At 37.7% G+C, this 27745-nt stretch overlaps 4 protein-coding genes and 1 pseudogene across 6 annotated transcripts; 3 read left to right on the top strand and 2 right to left on the bottom strand.

The window, feature by feature from the left end:
- The first annotated feature begins 496 nt into the window (after positions 1 to 496).
- LOC142519060 (two-pore potassium channel 1-like) lies at positions 497 to 2901 on the top strand. The gene is made up of 3 exons (XM_075621951.1): positions 497 to 650; positions 1305 to 2231; positions 2588 to 2901. The coding sequence occupies exons 2-3, from the start codon at positions 1330 to 1332 to the stop codon at positions 2736 to 2738; spliced, it is 1053 nt and encodes a 350-aa protein (XP_075478066.1). The 5' UTR covers positions 497 to 650; positions 1305 to 1329; the 3' UTR covers positions 2739 to 2901.
- Positions 2902 to 4235: 1334 nt separating this feature from the next.
- LOC142518445 (cysteine synthase 2-like) lies at positions 4236 to 6345 on the top strand (annotated as a pseudogene).
- A 3-nt stretch (positions 6346 to 6348) lies between these two features.
- Positions 6349 to 8591, bottom strand: LOC142517935 (uncharacterized). The gene is made up of 3 exons (XM_075620459.1): positions 8315 to 8591; positions 6950 to 7038; positions 6349 to 6832 (listed from the first exon to the last, which is right to left on the bottom strand). Exons 1-3 carry the CDS (start codon positions 8361 to 8363, stop codon positions 6548 to 6550), a joined length of 423 nt encoding a protein of 140 aa, XP_075476574.1. The 5' UTR covers positions 8364 to 8591; the 3' UTR covers positions 6349 to 6547.
- Positions 8592 to 9540: 949 nt separating this feature from the next.
- On the bottom strand, positions 9541 to 13815 carry LOC142517934 (uncharacterized). Of its 2 annotated transcripts, none has more exons than XM_075620457.1 (2): positions 11221 to 13815; positions 9541 to 9841 (listed from the first exon to the last, which is right to left on the bottom strand). In XM_075620457.1, exon 1 carries the CDS (start codon positions 13499 to 13501, stop codon positions 11426 to 11428), a length of 2076 nt encoding a protein of 691 aa, XP_075476572.1. In that variant the 5' UTR covers positions 13502 to 13815; the 3' UTR covers positions 9541 to 9841; positions 11221 to 11425. The 2 variants fall into 2 exon arrangements, with proteins under 2 accessions (XP_075476572.1, XP_075476573.1); XM_075620458.1 differs by having other exon boundaries at positions 9541 to 9813.
- A 3905-nt stretch (positions 13816 to 17720) lies between these two features.
- LOC142517991 (uncharacterized) lies at positions 17721 to 26498 on the top strand. 2 transcript variants are annotated; one of them, XM_075620554.1, is made up of 9 exons: positions 17721 to 18092; positions 18765 to 20635; positions 21504 to 23238; positions 23851 to 24125; positions 24278 to 24421; positions 24672 to 24829; positions 25345 to 25436; positions 25513 to 25645; positions 26233 to 26498. In XM_075620554.1, the coding sequence occupies exons 1-8, from the start codon at positions 17927 to 17929 to the stop codon at positions 25554 to 25556; spliced, it is 4485 nt and encodes a 1494-aa protein (XP_075476669.1). In that variant the 5' UTR covers positions 17721 to 17926; the 3' UTR covers positions 25557 to 25645; positions 26233 to 26498. The 2 variants fall into 2 exon arrangements, with proteins under 2 accessions (XP_075476669.1, XP_075476668.1); XM_075620553.1 differs by having other exon boundaries at positions 23851 to 24194.
- Positions 26499 to 27745: the final 1247 nt, after the last annotated feature.

Raw genomic sequence — 27745 nt, 5'->3', positions numbered from 1 at the left:
GTACTCAAAAATCAAGTTTCAAAGAAAAAATTTACGTATGCATTTTAAAATTAACGAATAAAATATTTCTACTTAAATAATTTTTTTGTTAATTAACAAAAAATCATACGAGATTGTTTTAAAATTAAATTTTAATATAATTTCTAAATTTTGTATTTAAAAATTATGTAACATGTGTAAGGTGTAATGTCTGTACGAAAAACAACATTCATCTTTGACTTATTTGTTCAAATATCATATCAAAAAAATATTTTTTTTAGTTCTTACATATGTTATTTTCTATCATTTATTTAATATCTATTTATAAATTTAATAATATAATTAAATATGTCGAAAATGAAAAAATAATAATAAATATAATAACAGAAATACGAATTATCACAAGTCTATTAAATAGTTCGCTATTTGATAACCATATTTTACTACTCGTATTGATAACCATATAGTTGGCTGACGTTAACATTTAGGGCCAAATCAAATCACAATTTAAGAAGTCAAACAATTAACTTACCATTTAATCATCATTAAGACAAATTAATGACGGCATACAAGTGCGAAACATCGAACACCTTACAGGCATTTGTAAAGCGAAACCTTCGACTCCAGTTCTGGAGACGACACCACACGACTGATTCGCGCTTCCACTTCTCGTAAGTCCAAGTTTCTCCTCAGCTACATCTTCTGTTCGATTTTATCGCTAAATTCAATATTATGTTTATTTGAATTGCGTATGGGTTCTACATAGATGGAAGGTCGGAGCTCTATCTTCATTTTTCCCTTGCCCTCTTGAATGGGAGGGGGGTGTCGGATTGCCATCTGAATTCTGACCGATAACATTTCCTTGTAAACTGTTCATCATTTTAACTTTTTACTTGTCTGGATTTGAAGGAGGTGAAATGCTGTTGATTGGTTTTCTTTTTTCTGTATATAAAATAATTCAGATTTAGAATCTTGCTATATGTAATAAATTAACAAACCAATGAGTTTTCACCCTGCAGTCTCGGGCTTGCCAACCTCAAATAGTTTATCTCATTTGACCCTTTTCTATGTTCTATTGTTAGTAATATGACTCCATAAATATTGGAGAAGTGATCAAAGAATATTTGTAGTGGGAAAGGGTTGAAATACATATTGATCAGAAGTATACTGGTATAATGCTCTCTTTCTTGTGAACGTTTGGATTTGTCCGAACTCCAAATGGATCTTCGGTCTGGGTTTAATGTTTTACATTTGTCACCCAGCAACTCCAAAAATTTGGACAGTTTTTATGTAATGGTGACCCAAATTTGCTTTGGGGATCTCAGGTTTTTCGTGAAAATACTGAAGTAAATGGCTAGTGACGGTGAAACCTCCTTATCTACAGCGTTATTAAGTCATACGCATTCAATCAATCCAAAAGCTGGTGCTAAGAGAAGGAGATATCGTCGAAGCAAAACTGCTCCGTTGACTGAATTTGTTCCCGGGGAAATCGATTGCACACATGAGCCACTTCCACGTCCTGATTCCTATGTATATAACATTAACCCCAGCTTCAGAAGAGTGATCATTTACCTGATATTGTACTTGGTTATTGGTACCATATGCTTTAGCATTTTTATGAACAAGATCAGCGGCATTAAAACAAATGGCGTTCTTGATTCTATTTATTTTTGCATAGTGACCATGACCACTGTTGGATATGGAGACCTTGTGCCTAACAGTGCCGTTACAAAACTTCTTGCTTGCGCTTTTGTCTTCACGGGGATGACTTTATTAGGTTTAACAATAAGCAAAGGAGCGGACTACGTAGTAGAAAAGCAAGAGATATTGCTTATTAAGGCAATGCATCTCAGGAGAAAACTAGGTCCGAGTGACATTCTTAAGGAGATGGAGAACAACAGGGTTCGATACAAGTGCTTTATGATGTTGTCCATCCTCATAGTCCTTATCACTGTTGGCACAATCTTTCTGGTCACTGTCGAGAAATTGAGCATCATCGATGCGTTTTATTGTGTTTGCTCTACAATTACAACATTGGGTTATGGAGATAAAAGCTTCTCAACAAAGGCTGGGCGTGTTTTCGCTATATTTTGGATTTTGACAGGTACTATTTGTTTGGCTCGGTTCTTGTGTTACGTTGCAGAGCTTAACATCGAGGGAAGACAGAAAGCGCTGGTTAAATGGGTTCTCACCAAGAGGATGACAAATGCGGATTTGGAAGCGGCTGATATTGACGTCGATGGGACTGTGGAGTAAGTCACTTGTGAACTTATGTATACATTTCCTTTCTTGTGAGTTGCGTTTTTGCTTTTTAGTTTGATGTCCGTCTGCATTCACAGTCAGTCACCCAAGTTGATAGTCAGATTTATAAAAAAGCTTAACATCGAACGATGAATTCATTTGGTCCGCCTCGCATATATGTGCCTGAAAACAAGTGATTGTGGCCTTCACGTAGGCTCAGAAATGAGTATATATCCGACTTTAACCGATGAAGATATAAAACGATGCACAGCTGGTAATGAAAGTTTTAGATGCTGGGAGAAAGCTAAGACTAGTTTTATGTATTAATAATAAGTTCTCGCCACTGATTGCGATCTGTTAATTACAGGGCTGCTGAATTCATCATCTATAAGCTAAAAGAGATGGGGAAGATCAATCAAGAGGATATTAACCTTCTGCTAGAAGAGTTTGACAACCTTGACGTTGATCAGTCTGGAACCTTATCTACGTCTGATTTAACTCTCGCCCAGTTGGCTTAAACACGAGAGGAAGAAATCTGTAAGATTTGTAAACACATCTGAGAGTAATATTTAGTTTCTACACCTTAATGAGTTACTTTGTTTGAATGTGTTTGTTTCTTCAAGCCTTGTGGTTGTGGATTGCTTTTTTTAAATCTGTTAAAGGCTGAGCTTTCGCTATAAATTTTATTCAGAGAATAACGATTGAGTTTGTAAATGATTACACTACTTGAACTTGATACGAAGTAAAATTGAATTCCACTTGGTATTTTATTATTAATATGGAAAAATATACAATTCATTGCCTGATCGGCTAGAAAGCGTCCAACAAGCGTAAAGAACATCAGTCGCTCAAAAACTGGCGTGCTCCGATTGGCCATCGGCGAAGTATAACAACCCCTCGACGGCCTTTTCGCCAGGAGAATCCGCCTCCGGCGTAGAAATCCGGCCAAACACGACGACTGCGATGAGAAATAGAGTCGTGGAAAGGAGGAGTGGCCAAAAGTAGTTTAAAACATCGAGAAAACGAGGCGCCAGATAGCAGAGGGAGAAGATCAAAACAGCGAAGGCAGAGATCACCAGAATGTGGAACTTGAACTTGAGAAGCTTTCCTGGGATCTCCATGGCTGAGATGTGATGTGCAGAGATTCTCCTCGGGTAAAAGGTTGTGCGAATGTGAGAAATCTTGTAAATCACCATGTACTTTTCTTTTTTAAATCCCCAAAATGCCCATTGATTTTTACCACGAGGTAAATAAAAAGTGTTAATTACACGAATTTTTTAGATCGTAGGGCATTTATAATTAGACACCCCAACTTTAAAATTATTATTATGACAAAAACTTATGTGATATAGTTTTACGGGTAGTATTTTGTGAGACGGATCTCTAATTTGGGTTATCCATGAAAAAATATTACTTTTTATGCTAAGAATATTATTTTTATTGTGAATATCGGTATAATTGAAATGTCTCACAAAGAAAGATTTGTGAGACCGTCTCACAAGACACCTACTCATTATTAAGTTTACCATCACCAGAGTTTGAACCCGAAATGTTTTTAATAATCGACCAGTTTGTCAAAGAAGAGTTTCTCTAAATCTTTCTCTTTGGCTTCAATTAAGTGCGACATTGACTTGTAAATTTTATTACGATTATCCCACAATGGGAAAGAATTATGTCACACCAACCACGAAGTTGGTGTCGGTTTTTCACTTCAGTTAAAATTGACAATCGTTGTATTTAGTCAAATTTCAAATAAAGCAAATAATAGCTTTAAACATTCTTTCTTCTACCTTATCCTTTTCTTTTTCCGTGTTTCATTCTGGCTTCTGAGTTCACTCTCTAGATTTATTATAATTTAATAATTTATGCTGATGAGTGATGAAGGATGTCCGATGACGTGATTATGGGCCATTTGATCTGTTGGACCTATGTTCCCTATCTGGCCCATTTTACCATCACGATGCCTTTTCTAGAAAGCCCATCACATGAACTGTCACATGTTTTGGGCCCAATTCATGTCCGGCCCGGCTCCGCCTGAGGACTGTTCTCATGCTGATTTTTTACTAACCGCCGGCGCCGCCGCTACTGCACTCTCAGTAATTGCCGTGCTTTCGTATATTCTTATCCACAGCAGAAGGGCCCAATTGTGTAGGAACTACAGAAAGCATAGAAGTGGGATTCTTGCTGCCATTGGCAACACTGCTCTGATTAGGATCAACAGTCTCTCTCACGCCACCGGATGTGAGGTAATTTCTTTGTTTTTGTCAAAAAATTTCTTAAAATTTCTATTTTTAAGGGGTGATTTTATCGTTATTTTGGTTGGCAGATTCTCGGGAAAGCAGAGTTCTTGAATCCCGGTGGCAGCGTGAAAGATATAGTGGCAGTCAAAATCTTTGAAGAGATATGAAACCAGTTTTTGAACACATTATGTATCTCACCTAACCGTCAGAGAAAAAAAAATTTGCTTATTAAATGTAAAAATGTATCTTTTGCGTGTTTTAAAATCTTAATTCTACTATGGGAGAAGCTGTTCCGTAAATGGCATCTTCCTTGATGCTTAAATCAGTTACAAGATTTCTCTGTGGACATGCTACTTGTTTTTGTTTTCTCTATATCATGAGAATAGTGTAGTGTGTCATTGTGTTCTGTCTTGTAGTTCTGTTTTGTACTTTATGTATTTTTTGCTTCGGATGGTTTCCGCAGGCCCTAGAATCTGGAGAACTCTCTCCTTGAGGAGTAGTTACAGAAGGCAGTGCTGGAAGCACGGCCATTAGTCTTGCAACAGCGGCTCCAGCTTATGGATGCAAGTGCCATGTAGTTGTTCCAGATGATGCTGCTATTGAGAAGGTATATCTAGCGTTTAACTCTTATTTTCAGGAATTCTTGGTATTCAAAGACTAGTTATTTCAAAAAATAAGATTTTTTTTTGGCATAATAGTAGATTTGTTTCGATCAATTTTGAGTTGGATTCTTTGAATAAAAAATTCCACGTGCTATGCTTTGCTTAATCATTTGCAGTCTCAAATTCTAGAAGCACTTGGTGCCACTGTTGAAAGAGTTAGGCATGTTTCAATCACACAGAGAACACTATGTCAATATTGCACGGGGAAGGGCACTTGAGGCTAAAGGACTAGCATCGGAGCACCAAAGTTCTAGGTAAACTAGCCAACAAATAAATCAAGTTGAGAATGGTGTATTGGTCCAGGGAAAGCATAGTTTGACGAGCTTAGTTGACAGCAAGGGTGGTGGTTTCTTTGCAGATCAATTCGAGAACCTAGCAAATTTTAGAGCCCACTATGAGGGCACTGGACCTGAGATTTGGGAACAGGTTGGTGGGCATTTGGATGCATTTGTTGCAGCTGCGGGCACAGGGGGCACTTTTGCTGGAGTTTCTCGGTTTCTAAAGGTTGTTGGACGGCCGGGTACCATAGAGATGTAGTGACATGACGTTTCATGAATTCAACAGGAGAAGAAATCATCTATTAAATGCTTTTTGATCGACCCTCCTGGTTCTGGTCTGTTCAATAAGGTGACCAGACGAGTGATGTACACAAGAGAGGAGGCTGATGGACGGAGGTTAAAAAACCCATTTGATACAATCACCGAGGGAATCGGGATCAACAGATTTGACATAAAATTTTAAAATGGCTGCACTTGATTGGGGCTTACCGGGGCTCTGATATGTACGCTGTTGAAATGTCTAGGTTAGTTTAGATATTTCTCATGAACTTTCGAGATATTGTTTGTAGTTAGTATTCTTTTCTGAACTTTTGAGATCAACATATAACCCAGATTCTTCGTGCGCCAGGTACATATTGAAGAATGATGGCCTCTTTCTTGGGAGATCTTTCAGCCATGAATTGTGTCGGAGCTGTAAAAGCGGCCACACGATTGTTACAATTTTGTGTGACAGCGGGATGAGACACTTGAGTAAGTTTTACAACACCCGTTATTTGTCCCAATATAACCTGACACCTTCAGCAAAGTTTCTTTTGATTTTTTTTTTCAGTTTTGGAACTTGAAAATTGCATTGAGGGAGGGGCAGGGGTGAATAATCAGTTGTCTTTCTCATCAACATGACTGTTTTTGAGGGTAGAGCAACTCATACAAGATTGTTGGCAAAAAACAGAAGCAGAATTTGACCATTGAGATTGTATTGGCACATTCAAAAGTTGAGAAAGAAAGAGTCTGACCATAACATTGCAATGTAATCACCAGGAGACAAGAACTTAATGTGCACAAAAAAATCTACTTATTGAAAGAAAAATTAGACTGTGACCCGAAATGCAAGAAATCAACAGCGACTTAAAATTGGATAGCAAGAAATCTAATGACGGTTATGCCTCTCAAACTGGGACTCGTGACAATGGCGGTCAAGCCAATCCCTGGGACTCTTGGATGCAATCACGGGCATTTTTCCGGTACCGCCCACAAGCTCCCTTAAGTTATCAACTTTATTCTCACGCCCAGTGCCACTGTATCTTTTATCCGCTTCCCTGAGTTTCTGCTTAAACTTCTGCTTGTTGCCAGAGAAATTTCGCTCTTGCTGTTTTGCCAGAGATGGAGGGGCTCCGTGGGGTCCAAGGTAAATATTCTCTTCTTTCCTAGGTTGCTAAAACGTGACAGATAAATTTGAAATTCATTTCAGCTAAATGAACTGAGAGCTAGCTAGCTAGCTTCCAAGTCTCTGAAGATTTGAAAAAAGAAAAAAACAAAACAAAGTGTTTACTTGAACTGGCTGCTTAGAATCTTCTACTGCTGGAGAAACGGTTACTCTATCAAATATTCCCAAGCTTGGAATCACGAATCCATCAGTGTCTTTGCAAATCGAACAAAAACAAAGGGTCGGCACAAAAAGATACAACAAAATACACAATAGAACAAGCAACTTTCTACATGAAAAATGGATAAGTCAAATAGTGTTTCATTTATTTCTGATATTTATTTTAAAAGTCACAACTCACAAGCTTTTGCAAAGAGTCTGTCAAAGGTTTTCAATCTTCTCGCTTTTGGAGGGTGACAAATAGGAAATATAGTAAGAGCCGGCTTCTCAGAAACACAGATAATAGACATTTATTTTTATTAAAACTGAGGAAGAGGCTATCTATTCTCAGCAGGTTTTGAATATCTGGCCTCTCCCACAACTGGAAAGACGAATGACACTGCATCACATGTATTGTGGCTCTAAACATTTGATACATTGTGTGCTAGAAATATTTTCTAATCCAAACCACAGAGGACAACCAAGATTCCAGGAAGATAACCCACTAAGTGATTGGACAACCACTCCAGCGCCTTTCCACAAGTGAACTGTGCAAGAGGAACATAATCAACAACCAAGAAACTCGATGTGGGACATCGGTTACATAAATCATACTGCTGCGAGACTAACACAGTAGATCTCTTCGTTTTCCTATGTGATTATAGGACTATTTTTTAACCTTTTGCACATGAATCAAAATCTCCAGACATATTCATTGATTCGCCAGTTTACGCCAGTACCACATAGGTAAAGATTTTAAGAGGAGAAAATCTTTAATATATTATTTCTTATGTCTTCACAATTCAGGATTGTAGAGCAAAAGTTTCATAATCCTGATTTACTTTATCAACCAGTCTTTTTCCAAATCAAGAGAGATACATAATACAAATAGAAGCACAAATCAGAACCTTCCATCTAATCTAATGCTCGTATTATATACCTATCGAGCCAACAGAAGTAGAGAAAATCGATATACCAGACTAAAGAAAGCTCTGCTTTCGTTAGGTGATATAACTTGAAGCACGATAATTGAAATTCCTGATTAGTGAACTCAAATGTTAAACTATCCAACTCAATCTCCAATATACTATCACCAAAGGCACATACACAGACTAGTACCCACCGTACATATGCATAAAAATACAAATATACACCAAACATATAATTATACATACAAATACATATCCATACAAAAAAATTTACCAAGATCCTAGACTATCTGAAAAAACACTGATAAGCAAGCAGTTCAAATTATCCTAAAATATTCAAAAAAAAGGTATTCGTCAGTTCAAAGATGACCAAATGGAAAATATAAGAAAAAGGCGACAGTACCCCACTCATCTTCTTCAATAGGAGTGGTCTGCACTGGAGAAGAGTCCATGAAATGCTGCTGATCATCTATTTCGTTGACCACCAATAATATGTTCTCGCAATTCAACACCCCGAATCGTAAAAAGTTTTAAAATTCGATTCGCAAACAAAAATTGCGGAATCGAATCTCTTATTGAGAATATATCGATTAAGATTCTGAACAAAACCGTAGACCTAGAAAAATCTATGCTGCGTTAGCTCGGCAATAAACGCGACGACTCTGAAGCGGTTTCACGAAATTACAGAAGCACCCTCTCGTCAAGTTTCGTTTGGGCCACAAATTGTTGGGCTTCTAATATCTAGATAAGGCTGACCCAATTTCTGCGGCCCATTGTATTGTTTCCCTTGTCGATACTCTTCGAGATGAAATATTTCTTTTCCTCGTGAAATTCCTATCAAATTGCTTAATGACAAAAACCAGATTCTATAAAAAGTTGCTTGTTTTTTCTTGCTATGACAACTTATTTCTGGATTTTCGATAAAACAGAGAGCGGATTGGCAAACCAACATCGAAAGGCTCATCCCGTGTAACATTTAACTTTTATGGGTGAATCTTCAGTTGTCTGGAACTGTGTTTTTGAAGTTAAAACACAACAATTTAATGTTTTTATTTTAGAAAAATGAACTTTGTGTTTCTATTTCGAAAAATGAAACTAGTAACCCACCGATCTTTTCTTTCCTATTCAAATGAGAAAGAACATACATAAACACGAATTGGCCAACATAAGTCTAACATCAAGCATAGAAATAAAAGTTCAAAGAAAAGCATCCTAAACTATTCATAAGAACCATACTAACCCAAAAAGACAAACAGATTATGTTATCAGGTTAACCCAAAGATCTTGATGATTTCTTGATCACCAAATACAATCACTCAATCAGGTTATCATCTGAATGCAAGCCACAGAGTAGCATCAAAGTAAAACAAAGAACTGACATCCAAGACTCGTCAATTTACAAACAATGGCGATATATATACAACTTTGAACAAAAAATCACATTCTTTGTAATATACACAAATGTGATTTGACTGTACAAAATTCTGGATTTACAGAAGCTTGGTTAGTATTCTACATGATCTTGGTAAAATAAATAGCAGCGAATTAACACGAATACATGATACACCCAACCAAAAAAAACATGGGGGGTAAAGAATTACAGAAAAATCAAACACAAAAAGGGGGGTCGTAAACGGCAAGATCCTGTGACTTTAATCTAATACAGCAAATCCATACAGTAACATTCTCAAACTCCAGTACGTCTCACACACTTCAGAATTTTAGTCCATTCAATAGCCATATTTAACATAAAAACATATAAAGAGTCTAGTAACTGAAATAAAGGTCCCACATGCAAATCGACTCCAGCTAAGAAGTGTCACCATGCCATCTCATCCTCCCTTGACTAGAAGTTTTCATGCACCATCCACTAAGACAAGAATCCAGACTCCAGAAGAAAAGCTTCAGATGAAAAAAGACACCCTTCAAGCTAACATCAAAAGGAATATGTGAGACGAAAAAATGCAATATCACGTGCATCATGTGATCATAAACTCATGTATGTAACAAAGTTATATAGATAATAAATTCCTCGGATTGTCAATCAACTCCATCCCAATATCACCAGAGAGAAAACTCCATATTGATTAAATTAATTTAACCAAGTGAATCGCGGTTTATCATCAGAATATGATCGCTGACAAATATAATGGACCATCACAATATAAAATAAGTTAAGATTTCAGATAAGCTCAGTCTATCCAGAGGAATCACATATTTATGAGTGAAGAACTAAAACCTCATTCTACAGATTGAAAAATATATACATGTATATGTATGTATACATGTGTGTGTGTGTGTGCGCGAGCTCTTGAAATGTACTAACTAATTGTGGAACACTTTACAACGTCAAGCTTCTACGGATTGAAAAATATATACATGTATATGTATGTATACGTGTGTGTGTGTGTGTGTGCGAGCTCTTGGAAAGTACTAACAACTAATTGTGGAATACTTTACAACGTCAAGCAGAATAATTTCTCTCTTTTCAACCATACATATGGCTTATAGAAAGGCAGCGGAAGAGTCAATTGTACTGCATAAAGATCCCTTGGGTGCAATAATTTCCTATTTTTACCATTGTTACAAGGGGGTGAATAATACAATAGAAGGGCAAGAATCAAAAAGAAAATGTGTAACATAAAGAGCCAACAAAGTTAAAGACAACAGAAATATCCATCGTCAATGTTGGTGATTACTTTCTAATCACAGGTGAGGTTGGTCTTGGTCCTTACTTTCAAGTCACTAAGTAAAACTATCCTCAACAATACCCTCCACGGTCCACATACTATATTATCCAAATGCTATTTTCCTCATACAGGGAGTGTAACATAGGTGCCAACACCACTTCCATGTTCGTGCAACTGAATTAATCTCAAAAATATAATAAAATCGCCATCAAGTATCTCATAAACCACCGCTACAATCCCAATATCAGAACCCACGGCTGCCTCTACTGGGATCTCTAGGCAACAAAACATCAACTTAAAAAATTGTTCACTCCTGATTTCATTTGTCAATCACACATTCCTAAACACCCCTAAAACTTCAATTATGGATTGAAAAAGGCAAGTAAACCAAGCGGTCATGGCAAAAAGGGATGATGATAGCAGATTCATCTTCTTGATACCAGAGCTCTTCATTGAAGTACTATCAACTATGAATGTGCAAAACGTAAATATAGAGGGGCTATATTTATATGCGGCAAACAAACAACCTTTCTACCACGACAAGACCAATGGAACAGATGAAATATTTACAAATTGTTCAAACTCGTAAATTTAAAGAGAATGCTGACGAGTAACTTACTTGACTCAAGGACAAGCATGGCCCTTGAAAGGAATCTCAGAACATTGACGAAGTCACCAAAAACCACCGTTGTCCGTTGAAGTCTCGGGCATTCCATAGAAAAAGCTAGCAAATACTTGGAGAGATCGCAGTTAACAACATTTATTTAGGGTCCAATCATATTTTTAAAACTACATCTCAAGAAATCCTGCAGCAAGTTATTGAGTCACTCAGAGGTGAGGCGACGCCTTTTCCCATATTCAGCATCCCTTGATCTTGATCTATGCTCGTCCTCATGTGCTAACTTTGACTTGCTATGAGCCTTTGATGATCTTCCCCTGTCCCATTCATCATCTTGTTCAGCCTCTCGATTTCTGTACCTATGATGATCTGAATATCGCTCCCTATCTTCTCTGGTACGTTCTCGCTCCCGATCACGGTCACGGTCTTGGGATCGGTCACGGTCACGCTCCCTTTCCCGGTCTCTACCAACATCCCTGTCATCACGATGCCTCCTCTCTGACCAATCAGGATCGCGCCCCATATCTTTCTCCCTAGGCACATCTCTGTCATACCCACCTGCTCTATCATCCCGGTACCTTCTCTCAGAAGAGCCAGACCAGTCCCTTTCTGATCCCCTGTCTTTTTCTTTCGTTGCATTTGGCCATGGCCCTCTCTCTTGACTTCCTTCTCCATACTGATGGTCAGATGCAGCTTCTTCCCCATAGCTAGACTCTTGAACTCTCCCTCCAGGATCCTCACCAGCCCATCCTCCAACATTAGGATCTGACCACATCATCATATTTGGCCCCTCAACACCAGGATTAGGCATCATACCCATGCCATTCATGGGCATTCCTCTCCCAAAAAATGCAGGGTTAACATGGGGAGCAACACCAGGCAAACCAACATTCCCAACAGGTCCAAATGAAGACATCATTCCTGAAAAGGGTGCCGCAGGAGCACCGGGAAAGCCTCCATAACCACCCATTCGGCTCATTGGCCCTCCAAAAGCAGGATCAAAACCTTGGCCCATCATTGCTTGAGGATGCAACATTGGAGGTGTAGCACCGATCCCCTGTACAAATCCATTACCATTACCCACTAGGCCACGAAAACCCATTCCACCAGTCCGACCCCTCATGTGGCCCATTGGGCCCCTATTTCCCATTCCCCCTTGAGAATTGCCTCTACCCCAATTTCCTCTACCGAAACCTCGGCCATTATTATCACCACCAACGCTACCACTGCCACTACCACCTTGATTATTTCCACCAGTGGCAATATTGCCACCAACGCCAATAGGTCTGTTGGGTAAATCCACAGGCCCTCTCCGTGGTTGATTAACAGTCGTCTGTCCCATCTGTTGGTTCCTGCTGACCTGCGCTTCGCCCATTCTTTTGACAGTATATGGCGAGGCATATGCAACAACACAAGGTCGGCCATTGAAGAGATGCCCATTCATCCCTTCCTTGCAAGCAGTGGCCGTTGAAGGATCATAAAACTCAACTTGGCAATATCCTTTCGACTTCCCACTGGCTCTCTCATCAAAGAACTTCACCTCCCTCACTGGTCCATACTTGCACAGTTCCAACTCCAGCTCAGCATCTGTCGTCCACCAATGCAGGTCTCCAACATAAAGAGTAGTCCCAGCCCCCCCACCTCCACTTCCAACACCACCACCAATATCACCTCCAAACATATTTCCACCAGTTCCATTGGCATTCCCTGTAATTCCAACATTCACAATATTTTCTGTGTTAGCAACACGGGGCTGATGGTGCTGAACTATTTGTTGATTATTCATGACACTGTTATTCACCATCTGCTCCACATCAACCGCTTTATTTGATGACTGCCCTAGCTCAAGCCTTAGTCCACCACCACCTGGAGGTGCTCCAGTACCTCTACCAACTCCAACATTACTCGCATTGATACTTCCTCCAAATCCCACATTCTGATACCCTTCTACTCCACCAGGAACCCTAGAAGTATCCCTCTCATCTAGTAAACCCACACGGGCATTCTCCACTACCGGCCGCTGCGGAAGAGAGGGTGGGGGGGTCGACTTTTCTTTGTTCTCCGGAACTTGCTCGATCTTTTGCACTATGTTATCCTCGGTCTTCCGAAGAGACTGCATGAAGTTCTCGCCAACGTTAACATCGTTGTACAGATCTTCGTAGTCATCGTCCTCCTCACCCATAAAACCCTCGTCCGCCACTGCGGAGATCGCTTCGTTCCGGTGAAACTGCTCGTTCGGATCTCCCCCATAGCCACTGCCTCTATCTTCATTTTCATCCATGACTTGACTAAAACTAGGGTTAAATTCAGGGCTATGTTTCTAATGATTATAAATTAAAGCCCTGAAACAAAATAAGGGACCAGAGTAGGAAAAAACAAAGATTGCGATCGAAGGATCTTACCTTAAGCTGACTTGTTTTCCCCTCCAATTTCGAACTAGAGAAACCCTAATCTTGAAGGTCGCGTTTGATAGGGGATAAAACTGAAGGCAAGTCTATCCCGTAATGCACTTCATAGATGCTAACGTGTCCTTGTGGTGCGTATGATAATATCCTACTACCTACCACATGCGGATCCGGACATCCCACTCAATTTATTATTAGCAGCGGACCGAGACAGAAGCCTTGCATTTTCTTTTAGTTTGATTCTTTTTTAATATGCAGTGAGTCTCAATATTTTTCTACTCTGCAGAACAAATCTCATTTTTTCAGTCAAATAATTTTCATATTTTGTGAATTAAGTTTGCGGGAGAAAGAAAGTGGAAAAGGGAGGAAAATGAACCTTTCTTGGGTTTTTATCTGCCTGATGAAATGAATGTATAATTACAAATTTTCAAAAATTGCTTTGGAATCTGTTTTTTGTATATATATATATATACTATAAAGTTACGTGAGGAAATTATTTATAAAATTTACAAATTTGACTTCATCATTCGTATCAATGTTGTTTCTCCGTGTCATTTTCACTTAACCAATTATTAATGGGTCGTGCACACGTGTTATGTGTGTAATGAAATAGTTAAACACAAGTTATGTCAGAATATATTTGTTGTCGAAGCCCATGATCTGTCAAATCCATCATATGCTAAAGCACTGTAGAAAGTCTAAGCTCATTAGAGATTGAGTTGGTTTGAGAAGCTGGACCTCACGCACGATGAAGAAATTGAGGTGGAAGTTGACATACGATTGAGGACGTTGATGAAGGAAGTTGAGGCATGTTCCACGTTGAATGAACATGGAAAATGGGCTAAACTGGTTTGACGAATGAACAAAAAAATACAGAAGATAGTCATAAAAGAACACACAATTCATCAATCAACAACTCGAGCAAAAATGTTCAATATATTTTCTTCAATTTTAGTTCATTTTATCTCAAGATTTCTAGTTTTTATTTAGTGTTCTTTCAGTTTTAGCTTATATTTCTTTAGTTTTTTTTCAATTCTAGTTGAAAAAATATTGAATCTATTCATGATGAACAATATTAAATTTGTTATTGTTCATTATTATTCATTCAATTCTCTAATTCAATTTCCTATCTTTTAGTGGTTTCTTGAGATAATTATATCAACGATTGAATCGGAATCCACATTTCTTGATCGTAGAAGTCGGATTTAACATATTTGGTACGCTTTCATGCCTGACACACTCACAGATTTATATGGTAAACAAAATTGGCACGCCCGATGAGGCCATCTCGCCAAGGAAGGGATGAAACACTGATAATGACAACATGATTATATAAAATTAAGTAGGTTTACGAATCATTTGAAAGGAAGCACTCAGTGGATACTTAAAATGAAAGATATATGATTTCAGCTTTTTTAGATTTATAGAGTGACCATCCACAAAATAAAATATGAATTTCTCAGGCAACTTATGCCGTGAAAAGATTGAAGAAATTAGATGATAAATGTTAGTGGGGGAATTCATTTTATCAGCTGAATGCCCAGATAAAATTTTGGAAACATGGAGAATATGCTAACCATAATTCTTTATGTTTATATGGTTGTGTCTTCAGAGCATAGTCGGAAAAGAGGTAGATTTGTTGGGTTGGTTTACTCATGTGGAAATCGCTCAAACCCAATAAATCTAGCCAATATGGGAAAAAAAAAGTGTTTTACTCTATTTGAAAACAACAAGTCGTAAAAAAATTATACACAAAATACAGAGAGAAATATATAATTTTCGGATTTGTACATCCCTGCAAATCAGTTAAATTGCAAAAGCGTTTTTGACTTACTGAACAATTAGATCAAGCTGAAATTTGGTCAGCACGTTCATAAGAAATATACTAAATTGTGGATGATTTAGATTTGGTTTTATGATCGTTTATACCAGTTTCTGGAAGATGAATATTGATTGTTGGTTTCTCGAATAAAATATGCGCAGTTTGTTTGCGAAGATCGTTTGCAAAAATCTAACCGTTTGATTAAGCTCGATTTTGGATATAATGTCTATAACGCCGTGAGGTACTTTCTAGATGGTGGAAGTCAGATTTGGAGCCTGTATCGACGGGAATAGGTTCTGGACAACATGTTTTTTGGGTGAGAACTTTCTAATTCTCTTGTTGTGTATTGGTTGAACTTGGTTGTGTATTGATTGTAAAATCGTTATTCATTACCCCGTAGATTATTTTGACGGACTTCGATCTCGCAGTTTTTACTCATCACCCTAGGGAAGTTTTCAACATTAAAATCACTCTTGTTGTTTATTATGATTTGATTGTGCAAGCTAATTTTAATTACTCTATTTTATAGATTTTCCTTCTAGTTTTACAAAAGAGATGAATAATTTATTCATTTGCGTTATTGGTAAATATGAAAAGCCCGTCATTTACAGAATCAACGGTTATATTACCGTCTGGAGGCGGTATCAAGCGACCCCACATTCCATGATTCAACGGTCATATTCCTTCCGAGAGACGGAGACAACGCTTCGTTACAAATGTTTCCATGTATATATATATATCACTGCAATTAGATCACTTGCCATATCTTCAGACAACAAAAATAATAAATTTATTCGCATTAATTGCTTTCTAATATTCCCATTTATCATATACTCTGCTGCCGGCACCGACTTCGGTAAGATGGTGAAAATGGGACGCGTGCTACTTTTCATTGCTTTTCTGGTGTCGTATCTGCAATATTCCGGCGATGCACAAATAGCCGGCGTGCCTTCTCCATCGCCAGCGATTTCCATAGTCCCTCCACCGGACCACTCACAGCAGAGCCCTCACACATCCCCAGCAAAGTCTCCAGTTCCTCCTCCTCCGCTTTCAAAAGTTTCCTCTCCAGTCGTTGCTCCGAAAACCAGCCCCTCTTCTTCTCCCGCTCATCCTCCGTACCAATACATTTCTCCTTCGGCTCCCGCCCCATCCAACCCAGTAAGCATAATCACACCTGTATCGTCCCCGTTGCCCGCAACTCCGGCGAGTTCTCCGCCAGCGGATGTCCCTGCTACTGCCGCTACACCGGCCGAAGGAGTTCCTTCCAGTTTGACAACACCATCGGAGGCCCCAGAAATGTTCCCGTCCAGCCGCACGCCGCCAACGGTTTCTGCGCCGGAAAGTGCAAAAGGGCCTGCGGCTGATGAAACATCGGCTTCGATTTCAAATGCCTACAAGAGTTCATTCGTTCTCACGGGACTGGCTCTCTGCGCTGCTTTGGCCATTTAATTTGTACTTTTTTTTTTCACCACTGCCATTTTTTAGATAGGACTTTTGTATTTATTCATTTTGCAATCGCTCATTATTATATTATCAGGATGTTGTTAGTTCCATTTTATTAATTCGAGGGTCCTGTGGAAAATAACATTGGACAAAATTTGTTTTTAAAAAATAATTAGGATGTTGTAAATTCTCAAATCGAACCATGACATTTTCTGGACCACCAGTTTCCCAAAACATATTAAGTATTTAATTTTTATCTACAAAAGTTATAAATTACTCCCATTATTATAGTAAAACCATGAATATATATCACTCTGAATAGAATAAATTTTTTACTTAAAAATAAACAGAACTTCGTATACTAGCAATCGAAGCACATGTTATAAAATTTAAAATACGGCAGTGGGTCACAATTTTGTCGGTTTTGTCCAATGATCATAGGAAGCAAAGTGTAATTTTCAAAGATAAATATGTAGAATGATATTGATGTAATGAAGTCGGATTATAAAAATTTGTATTTGGTGCTCAACTTTCATAAGATAGCAGAAATAACTATTTATTTATTGAAAATACTTCTGTAAATTTGTTGGAAATAAACCTAGTGGCATAATACTCGCTGTTATGAGTGTACTTTGACAAAGCCCAAAAGGCCCACTATGATAAACCCACGTCAAATATGGGCCCAAATTATGTTTTATGATGCCCAATTTCAATATGATTTCACGGGCCGGATGATCCGCCTCGTTTACCCGGTTAATTGAATTTTAATTTTTATCATATTTCTGTAAGTTACCGATCAAATCGGGTTTTGTCCAGTTCCTAAAAAACTTTTAAAATCCAGTTTGAAATTCTCATCTGCGCTCGAGGATACGTGAGATCCATCGTTCGTTCAACGGTCACACACAGTCGCACACACTCACACTTTCAAAATCTTCTCCGAAGCAATTTGGAGTAATAATCGTTCTAACCAGATCTATTTGTTCGGTGAACGGAGTTTTTCTGATCGTTCGGCGTGCCGTTGGAAGGTGGCACGACAATGGAGAAGCTGTTCGTGCAGATCTTTGAGCGGAAGAATCGAATAATAGAACAAGTGAAGCAGCAGACGGAGTTTTATAACCAGAATCTGGCCTCTAAACTCCTAATTGAAGGAATCACTCCTCCGTCTTGGCTTTGGAACCCTACCGGCTCATCCGACTCTAAAGGTATTCCCGAAAGATCGATCCTAGGGTTCCGATCGATTTGGGGTTGTAAATTTGCTTCATAAGTTGGACTCCATTTTTGTAAAAAATTGGCTGGTTGGTTCCCTTTTCCGAAATTTAATTCTTTAACTAATATGATTACTTTAATCGTCCGGGACTTGAAAAGGCACGAGATTTTGTTATATAACGTAAAAACGGATAATAAAATTCACTCCACGACAAAAATAGCTTATTTTTTTGCAGCACAAATATATCTGATGTTGATGGGTTTTTCCCTTCTTCAGTAATGGCATTGCGAAAGGAGAGGAGTAATAGTAACTCACTACTTCAGGGCAAAATATAGCATACTATATGTTGTACTTATCGTTCGAGTGATTGTACTTCTCGTTCTATTCGTAAAGTTCATGCTAGAATAAATCTAACCACAATAGAACTCTGTGAGTTTGCAATTGTTTGCTCCATTTTCAACTTGTTCTAACTTCTACCGTACCTTTGCAGCCTTTACGTTTTCCATAAATCAATTTGAACTTGGAAATTTGGTAAGGAAGATATCACAAGTCAATTGGTTACAGATTATGAAATTTCTTGACTTCTTAACGTGAGGAAGATACATGAAATTTGAATTAGTTGACCTGTTAGCAACATGTCATTGTTAAAATTATTGCTTCCTTGCAGAACTGAACAAGGAAGAGCCAATCTCTAAACTTCTTGGCCCATATACACTAGCCTCAGTCAGGTGCTCCACTGAACAGTACCCCTTGTACAACAAGCCATTCATCTCAGGAGCTAATCAAGGTAGTCCAACATTTTCAGCCACCAGAGACGACGCAGATGCTGGTTGTTCCCATAATTGTGCTCCTCAGTTAGATTTTAGTATTACATCGCCTAAGGCTCTGACAACTGGAGGGTTCTCGAATATTTCTAATGTACCGGATCAGTCTCGGGCTAGAATTCAGAGATCTAAGCCTAGACAAAAGGCTCTCGAGCTTCGTAACAGTGCAAATGCTGTAGCTGAGAGTGCATTAGATCATGAAAACATCAGTGGTATTCTTTCAAGCAGGATTAGATTGTCTCTTTCTTCTTCCAAGCAGACGGGTAATGAAAATAAACTCGCAGAATTGGAACAACTTTGTGGATTTGGCAGTTCGTGTTATGATGATTTGGATTTGGACGAAGCAGCTTGCCAAAAAAAAGACAATGGCATGGATTTGTACTCTGGAAGAATTACGAGGTCTAGAAGTCATGTCAAAATTCTAGGTTCTGGCAGAACTTCGTCAGAATTTGGCCGCTCTCAAAATGATAGAAAAGATGAGTCATTTTATGGTGCTAGCACTAGTAAAAGGAGCTCTGTGTGTAGGTATAGTCGAGAGGTGGCCGATTATCGTAATAGGCTACTGCAGTCAGCTGGATCTTCAGCTGCTTTTGGTGAAAATGATGGGGACATCAGATTGGATAGAGCAGGTTCTCCGAGCAAAGAAAAGGGAGAGGTTTATTCAGGAAAAAGTTCTTCGTTGAAAAGCTTTGATAGGTCTCAAAGTTGTGCTAGTGTTTCATGGAAAGCAGATAGATTTTCAAATGATGCTCAGAGAATGGTTGGTACCATAATGGATTTTGGGGATGATTTAGATAAGGACCATATTGATGGATCCCCAGTTAAGAACAATACTTTTGATGTTGGTAATGTAGATAGGGACAGCCGAGCATCAATTTTAGAAGGCGGCAAGAGTTACGAAGAGAGTAGCAGTATATCTGAGCCTGTACATTGCTCTGAAATTCCGTCTTGTTTGGGTACACTGTCAAGATCCTCTCCTAGAAAGAAGTCTGCTGCAAATGATAAAGTTCAGAATTTTTCATGTTGTCAAACTAGACCAACTCGATGTGGAACAAAAGATATGCTTGATGAGCCAGGAAATGTTGATTTTATGGTGAACAACGAGCTTGTTTCACGCAATCTTATTAATCACTCTGTTAGTTCAAGTGCGAATGGTGATGGACATATAAGGGTTAGTTTAAGTTCAAATGCTGCTAAACATAGAAGGCAGTTGGAATCTTTAGTGGCAAAGGATTCCATAGATAGTTTTGTGTCTGAGGAGATAAAGCAATTAGAGTTTAGTGTGATTAAAGAACAAAACTCGAAAACCTTATCTTCTAGTTTTGGGAAGAAAAGGCCTGATAACTCACCAAAAAACATGTCGGATCGTGATTTATTACTTAACAAGGAAATTCCTATCCACGGTTATAACCCTTCTTTGGTTGGGCAGTCACCAGAGGATTCAGAGGTCCGAAAAAATAACGCTTCCGGATGTCATATTCAGGAGCACCTTGACATCTGCGCTGAAAAATACGTCTCTCTTATAAGTGAAAATACCACACCACAGAGGCCTCGAGATAATATAGATGGTGTGAATTACCAATATTCTGAAGTTGAAGATGAGGCAGATATTTTGATGTCAAAAATGGTGGACACTCCTACTTTACCATTTCGTCCAGCGACACTATGTTGGGAACAAGGGAATGACACCTCTGCAAAGCAGGTCATTGAAGAGGTATGTCATTCATGTGAGCTCGTTTGTCCAGTACAAGTTGTACCTATAAAATTTTAATGCATGTGGCCTATGTATTCAGTTTGAGTGGGTTACAATCCTATTATAAGTGGAAGATTACTTGGCTGATATCTTTTTAGTCAGATCATAACTTATTGACTGTTTCCCTTTCTTTTATCATTTATTTGTTTTTATTATAGTTCTCTAGCAGGTGTTCGGTGAGTTTCTGGTATGATTTTCCTTTTTAATAAGAGGCTCACGTATTCTTCATCAAATAAATTTGAGCCTCAGTTTTAAATTTAAACTCTAATTCTATGTCTCCTTGTTTTGGACTGCAAGAAAGCTGATAGGAAATTTTTTGGCGAAAGCAACTTATTGGTCATCCACATTGGATGTATACTCAGCTGATTGTGGGCAAACTTATCATAGTACACTAGAATAACTGTTATGAATTATGATTGCTCTATGTCTTCTCCCTTATTAAATGTGTACTGTTGGCGCTTTAAAGGTCAATTGCAAAGTAAGAATGCACATCCCTTTAGGAGGAGAGACCATAATGTAGCACCCATCATTGCAGTAAAGCCTTGGTTACTGAATTACCATCCGTTTGCATCTGCCAAGATTCTTTAGATGTAAAACTTGATTGTTAACATGCACAAAAATAAATAAGAGGAACAAATACTGAACTAATGTTATTTTTCGCTTGGATTTACAGAAAAACTATTTATTTTTAATGAAATATATTTCTTCAAATTATTATCTAATCATACAGGTGCATAATCGCTTGATACCTGTTTGTACATTTTCAAAGATTTCGGCTAATTCTTCCATGCTAGGGACTCATTCCGCCATGATTCATTTCATTTGATAGGGTAGTTGGAGTGGTGAACGCGGTGCTAAGAGCCCAGAAGTTTCACATGCTACTGGAAGCAAAGACAGCAGACAATCTGGTTTTCCCAAACTAGCCGATAACTCAGGTGAAGAGTCCCATGGTTTCTCAAGTGGACAAACGGAAATGGCAAATCCAATGTGTGTCTCTGTTGACAAAATAGAGCATTTTCCCGCGCAGGAATCTCAACTTTTATCACGCCTTACTTGGGAGGGTCAACATGCTGATACTCCTGTTGAAGATAATAGGTCAGCAACTAATTATAGAAGTGCCAAACATGGTGAGGACTTGTTACTTGAGGGTAGATTTGAACTTGTCAGCATTGGATCAAGGCCACAGTTGAAGAGAAGAAAGGTTGAAGAGCTACAAATGAATAGATTAACCTCTTATCCAAGCTCGGTGGAATATGTTGGCAGCATTCAACGAGATTCTCCAAGTAGATATTTGAGGGACATAGAAATGGACGTAAACACTGATTTGACAGATTCATTAGATAGGAAGATGAGTATTGATATAGAAATGGACCAGAATAAGGATATAGATTATATAAATACGGAATTTTTTTTCCACACAAAGAGAAAGCTTCAAGCAGAAAAATCTCCTCAGTCGGTGGATGGGCAGCAGTCACAATGTTTGGTTCTATCTCCAAAAAATGAAGACCTGAAATTTGTTGCTGAATCGATGCCTGTGTTTGAGAGGTTCGATTTAGAGACACAAGCAGATTGTGGTGACCTGGATTTTGCTGCTGATGGTGTTGATTTGGCTGAATTGAACCTTTCAAGGATTGCAATAGAACGCGCTAGCATTATAGAAGAAATGTGCAGATCGGCTAGCCTGGATACACCTATTTCTCATTTATCATCTGCTTTAGTAAATCCATTTCAGTCTTTACCAAATGGTCTTCTTGAGCACTTGGACTTGAAGACTAGTTTACCTTTAAATGTTAATTTCAACAAACAACTAGATTCTGGCAAGAGTCTTGTGAATGATACGGGAGGTGCTCTTGAAAGTATTGAAAGGGTGCCATATTCTGTTGGCCTTCCTTATTCTGGAGCACGGTATGGTTGGAATTCAAAAATCCAACATGCATCTCCTGTTGGAAGGGAAAGGCTGTCATCATACACTGGAAGTTCGGAGAAGTGTTCGATTTCAAATCCAGAACTCACATGTTTCCCAATTGAGGAAGACCCTTGTATCAGCGAAGACAATAAAAGGGTAGATGAGATTGGAGATGAAGTCGAAGAAGACACTGATTCATTATTGGCACACAATTGTAATGTGCCGCATCCGCTTAAGGATTTGACAAATATCGATCTAAATCAATATGTATCAACTTTTGCACAGCTAGACATCTTGAGGGCAGATACTGTGGATGTGAGTGCAAAATCTAACATTGGTGGGACTCATGATGATGTCCGATGGAGTCCAAAAAATCAGTCTAGGTATTACAATGGGATGAGGGAAAATCAAAGATCCTCTTTGGGGAAATCCAAGAGAAAGAGCCACCAGACTTTATCAATTGGTTGTGATGGAACCAAGAAGGCCAAAGTATCAATTGATGGAAGGGTCAGCAAACCAACTTTATCAAGTAAAACCAGTTTGAAGAAACAGGAGCAAAATCTTTCATTGAAGGATTCTAAGAGGAATAACATTGTTTCAAATATTTGTTCATTTATACCACTGGTACAACAGACACAAGCTGCTGCTATATGTGCAGGTTGTTATTTTTGCTTCCTTTGTGCTTGATAATTCTGATGATAGAATTAGCATTTTTAAATAATTTAACAATAATGATTACCACTGTACCCCCAGACCCTCAGATCGATTGCAATTCATTTTTTAGTATTGAGGAATTATAAGCCACATGCTTGTTTTTAGTTCTGTTTGGCAAAATTTTCTTGTTCATCTCATATGCTTTTCTCGCCAAAGTTTGGTAAGAGTTCGATTATCCTATAAGTGCATTTGGTCCTATGGTCCTTATTCTTTGATTACTGTTTTCTTTGCTGGTCGACATGTTTTTTATTAAATCTTTATCGTTAGCTTGAATAAGCTTTGAACTTTTAAGATTGCTAGGATTCAGCTGGATTTTTTTACATATTTGTGTATGGATTTGTGTAGTGGTAAAATTTTAGTATTGAGAGTTGATAATCGAGGATCTAGGAACTATATGAAATAAAGGCTCCTTCTGAAATATTATATTTTTGAGTGGTGATTAGAACTATGGACAACATGCTTCGATGTTTGAGGATGAAACTGAGGTGCATTTCTGTTCTTTTTTTTTTTTTCTGTTTCATTTTTTATGAACAATTTAGAACTTCTCATATTGTAGGAAAAAGAGACATCAAGGTGAAAGCCCTGGAGGTTGCTGAGGCTGCAAAACGTCTAGAAGAAAAAAAAAGGAATGAGCGTAATAATAGGAAGGAAGCTTTGAAGCTTGAACGTGCAAAATTGGAGGTAGAAAATTTGAGAAAAATGGAACTTGAGAAGAAACAGAAAGAATTGGAACGCAAGAAAAAAGATGCTGATGCCATTGCAAAGAAAAGGTCGAGAGAGGAAGAAGAAAGAAAGGAAAAGGAGAAGAAAAGAATACGGTTAGAAGCAAAGGTACGTCAGAGGGAACAAGAAGAAAGAGGACGGGTTGAGAAAGCTGACAAAGAAAAACGGCATACCAAAGTTGTGATTCTTCTGAATAACTTGATGTTCTGCTTTGTTTTACTTTCTGCTACTTCAGCCTCACTTATTTATTGATAATCTAGGATGAGCAAATCAACAGCAGGAAGCCTTGCAATGAGTTTAAGAAGGAGCAAAACCGTGGAGTCGTGAGAGGGGACAGCATGGCTTCAAAAAAAGTAGTCATTGAAGAATGTGTTACTTCTGGTGATTCTTTTGAAGCTGAAAGGGTAGGATATTTTCACAACAAGATATAACATATATGTTTAGATGCTGAATGTTTTCTATGCTGTTGTGTATTCTAAAAGACACGAAACTATCACAGCCTTATTTATATGTTAAAGATCCTTTCCATTCAGTCCATCACATGTAGTTGTCAAAATATTGGATTTTGTAATCTGAAATGATTTTTCTGAAAGGTTTGTGATAATTCAATGAGACACTTGAGGAGTTATTTTACATGCTATACTTATTTTCCAGGCACTGCCCACAGTCGACAGATCACCCAAAAACGAGGACTTGATAGTTCAGAAAAGGCAAGAAAAATCATATGAGATCTCTCCATATCAATGTTCAGACGACGAAGATGAAGAAGAAGAAGAGTTACCCACCAAAAAGTACATTCCATCATGGGCCAGGTGATTAACTCAGTTGTTTTCTAAAACTTGGGTAATATTTGGACAGGACATCAAAAACACTATAGCCTGCTGGCTTTGGAGGGAAATTAACGAGAAGAGTATTTAAGATGGGGAAAAATAAGAGAACACGGTAAAATGATCAGGGAATGACGATGAAAGATAAAATTTTGGTGTTTTAGTAGCTTGTTCGTCTCTTTTTTATGCTCTCCTTTTTGCACGAGAAGATAAATTAATCATTTATGTGTGGGATATGGATTATAGATATGCTAGACTTGTTTTCTTTCTTTCAATTATATAAATAATAAATAAGAAACAAATTCTCGCATGCATTTAACGTCTTATTTTAATCTTGCATGCATTTGGATTATAGATATGCTCTCTTTTTTGCACGAGAAGATACATTAATCATTTTATGAATCGTTTATTGGTGAGGACTGCAAAAGCTTCAAGTTTTATTCAGCTGCCGCTTTTATTCTAAGATTAATGGGATCTGAGGTTTTTTGTTCTTTCTGCAGTAAAAGCTCCGTGGCTCTGCTTTTACCCTTGCAGCGAAAAATGGAACCTGATTTGATATTTCATTCTGAAAGCTTTTGCAGCATGGATGAAGGTAAATGTGAATTCTAGTTAGGTTATTTTGGAGGCGAACAAGTTTTTTATTGAAGATTGTAAATGTCATTGTTTAGTTCTCCTTCCTCGCAAGCTACAACAGAGACAGATGGATGCATAAATCAAATTTTCTGGCTGTTGCAATAATTATCTCTGGACTTCATGGACATCCAATAATATATGCTTTTTCAAGCCTTTTCTCACTAAATGGTATTTCTTTACTTTCTTACCACTTCCATTGTTTGGTTTTGATTAGAGGAAACCGTGCAATCGAAGGACAAATGATGACTAAAGAATTATTAGGTTAACTTACGCAGCATCAATTTGGAAAATGCATTAGGTCCTGTCACTAAACTGTTACATTTCCATTAAGTTTGTTATATTTTTTGTGTTTCCACTCTCAAACTACCACCAAACAAATAATACGCCTTCACAAAAGTTCAAACAACTAGTTTAAACTTTAAGTTATAGTTGGATCGATGAATTTCAAATCTCACTCTATATCAAGTTATGCAATTTCAATATAAATGCGTGTTATTTGAAATTCATACTACAAATTTAAAATCTCTCGTTCCAACTCAAATCCATCAATCCACGTGCAAACTAAATGACACACTTCTCTAAGATTTGCAATGGAATACTTAATTATATCAATATTCCCGCTTTCTCTCAAACATATCCACATAGTGAATGAATTGAAACCATCCATATTAGAATAGCAAATATTTTTCCATGTTATTGGTGTACTAATCTTGGTTTTTTTATTGCCCTTGATCTCTCCATCAAATGAATTGCAGGTGCTTTTTGTTTGGTTTGGACAGAAAATTCTGGCTAAAGGGGGTAATTCCGCTGGACTGATTTTGAGTTCAAAGGCATGTATATACTTGTATGAGTACGAAAGAATTGTACTTCGGTAACAAATTTTTTATTCTTAATTTTTATAATCATCATCTGTCCACGTAAAGATGATAATAACTTGTTGAGTTGTACCTGAAAGAAATGTGTCATTGAATCCAAATTCTTATCTTGAGTAATTGCAAGCAACTGCGATATGTGAGATTCATGTCTTTGAAAACTGAAGCGAACTGTGGATTTGGTCCAGACCTAACTCCAATGTTATGTTGGCTGGGGTCTAAAAACGTGAACGATATCAAAACTATATGCATGTATAGTTTGATTTGTTCTCCAATTATCGCGGAGATGATCGTCACTTCCAGGTAACCATTTAACAAATTCAACGGAAATTGTCGTTGAATTCAAATTACTTGCAAATGGGGCTTGTACTTATGAAGGGACTTGTGATAATCCAATGGAGCGGAAACTGCAGCTAACGTACTGAAGTCCAGTGCTTCATTTCTTCACTTCCTGGTGTCTGTATGTGAGTATTTGCTGTTTTGGAATTGGAAATAGTTCTTCACTTTGCATTTCATCACCCTATCTGGTTGCACGAATGATTAAAACTGATAGTATATTATATATATATATAGTTAATTGATATACTATATAAAAGAATTACTTTAAATTTATTTTTAAAATGGTGGCACAGATGGGCAGATCCAATATTTTGGTGGTTGAGGAGGGGTAAACTGTCAAGTGTCAACCATAATTATTATTATTATTATTATTATTATTTATTCTTGAAATTTTATGATGAATCAGTCAAATCAATGCATTGACTTCAAATTCTAAAAATATCAATAATGACTGACGAAAGAAAATCTCCAGATATATCATAAAAAAATTCACACACACACACACATATATATATGTTAGAATTTTTATCGAATTTATATTGCCTTCGAAGGCGTAAATCCAACGGAAAGTTCTAAGTCATGTGTATGTATGGAGCATCAAGCGTATAAGCAATCTATATAGGTGTTGCACACAGGTGAGCAAATTTTTTTTTTTAAATGGAGCAAATATAATCACTTAATTATTCACTGCTACAATGGAATAATTTCACTGCATGCAAATTCTTAATCTGTAAATTACCCTCTTCCTACTCCTTGCATAGAGACATGAAAAGTTTTGAATCATTATATATAATATTTCCTACTTACAGAAACATTAATCTGCATATAATTAATTAATTCACATAAATATATATGATTTTACTTGATGGTGCAAGTATTGACAGGAGAAGAAAGAGCACATTCCCACAAAACAGCAAAAACCCTTTAATTTTGCCGATGGGGGACTGTGCTCTCTCTCTTCTGTCAACACATTTCATCACCATCAATATCACTTGTTTTTCAAGGAATATATCGACAAAACTTGCCTTTAAACCAGCACTTTTGAAATCTCAGGCAT

The sequence above is a fragment of the Primulina tabacum genome, chromosome 11, assembly GCF_025594145.1.
Source record: "Primulina tabacum isolate GXHZ01 chromosome 11, ASM2559414v2, whole genome shotgun sequence".
NCBI lineage: Eukaryota > Viridiplantae > Streptophyta > Magnoliopsida > Lamiales > Gesneriaceae > Primulina > Primulina tabacum.
This window is presented reverse-complemented; position numbering and strand designations above follow the sequence as displayed.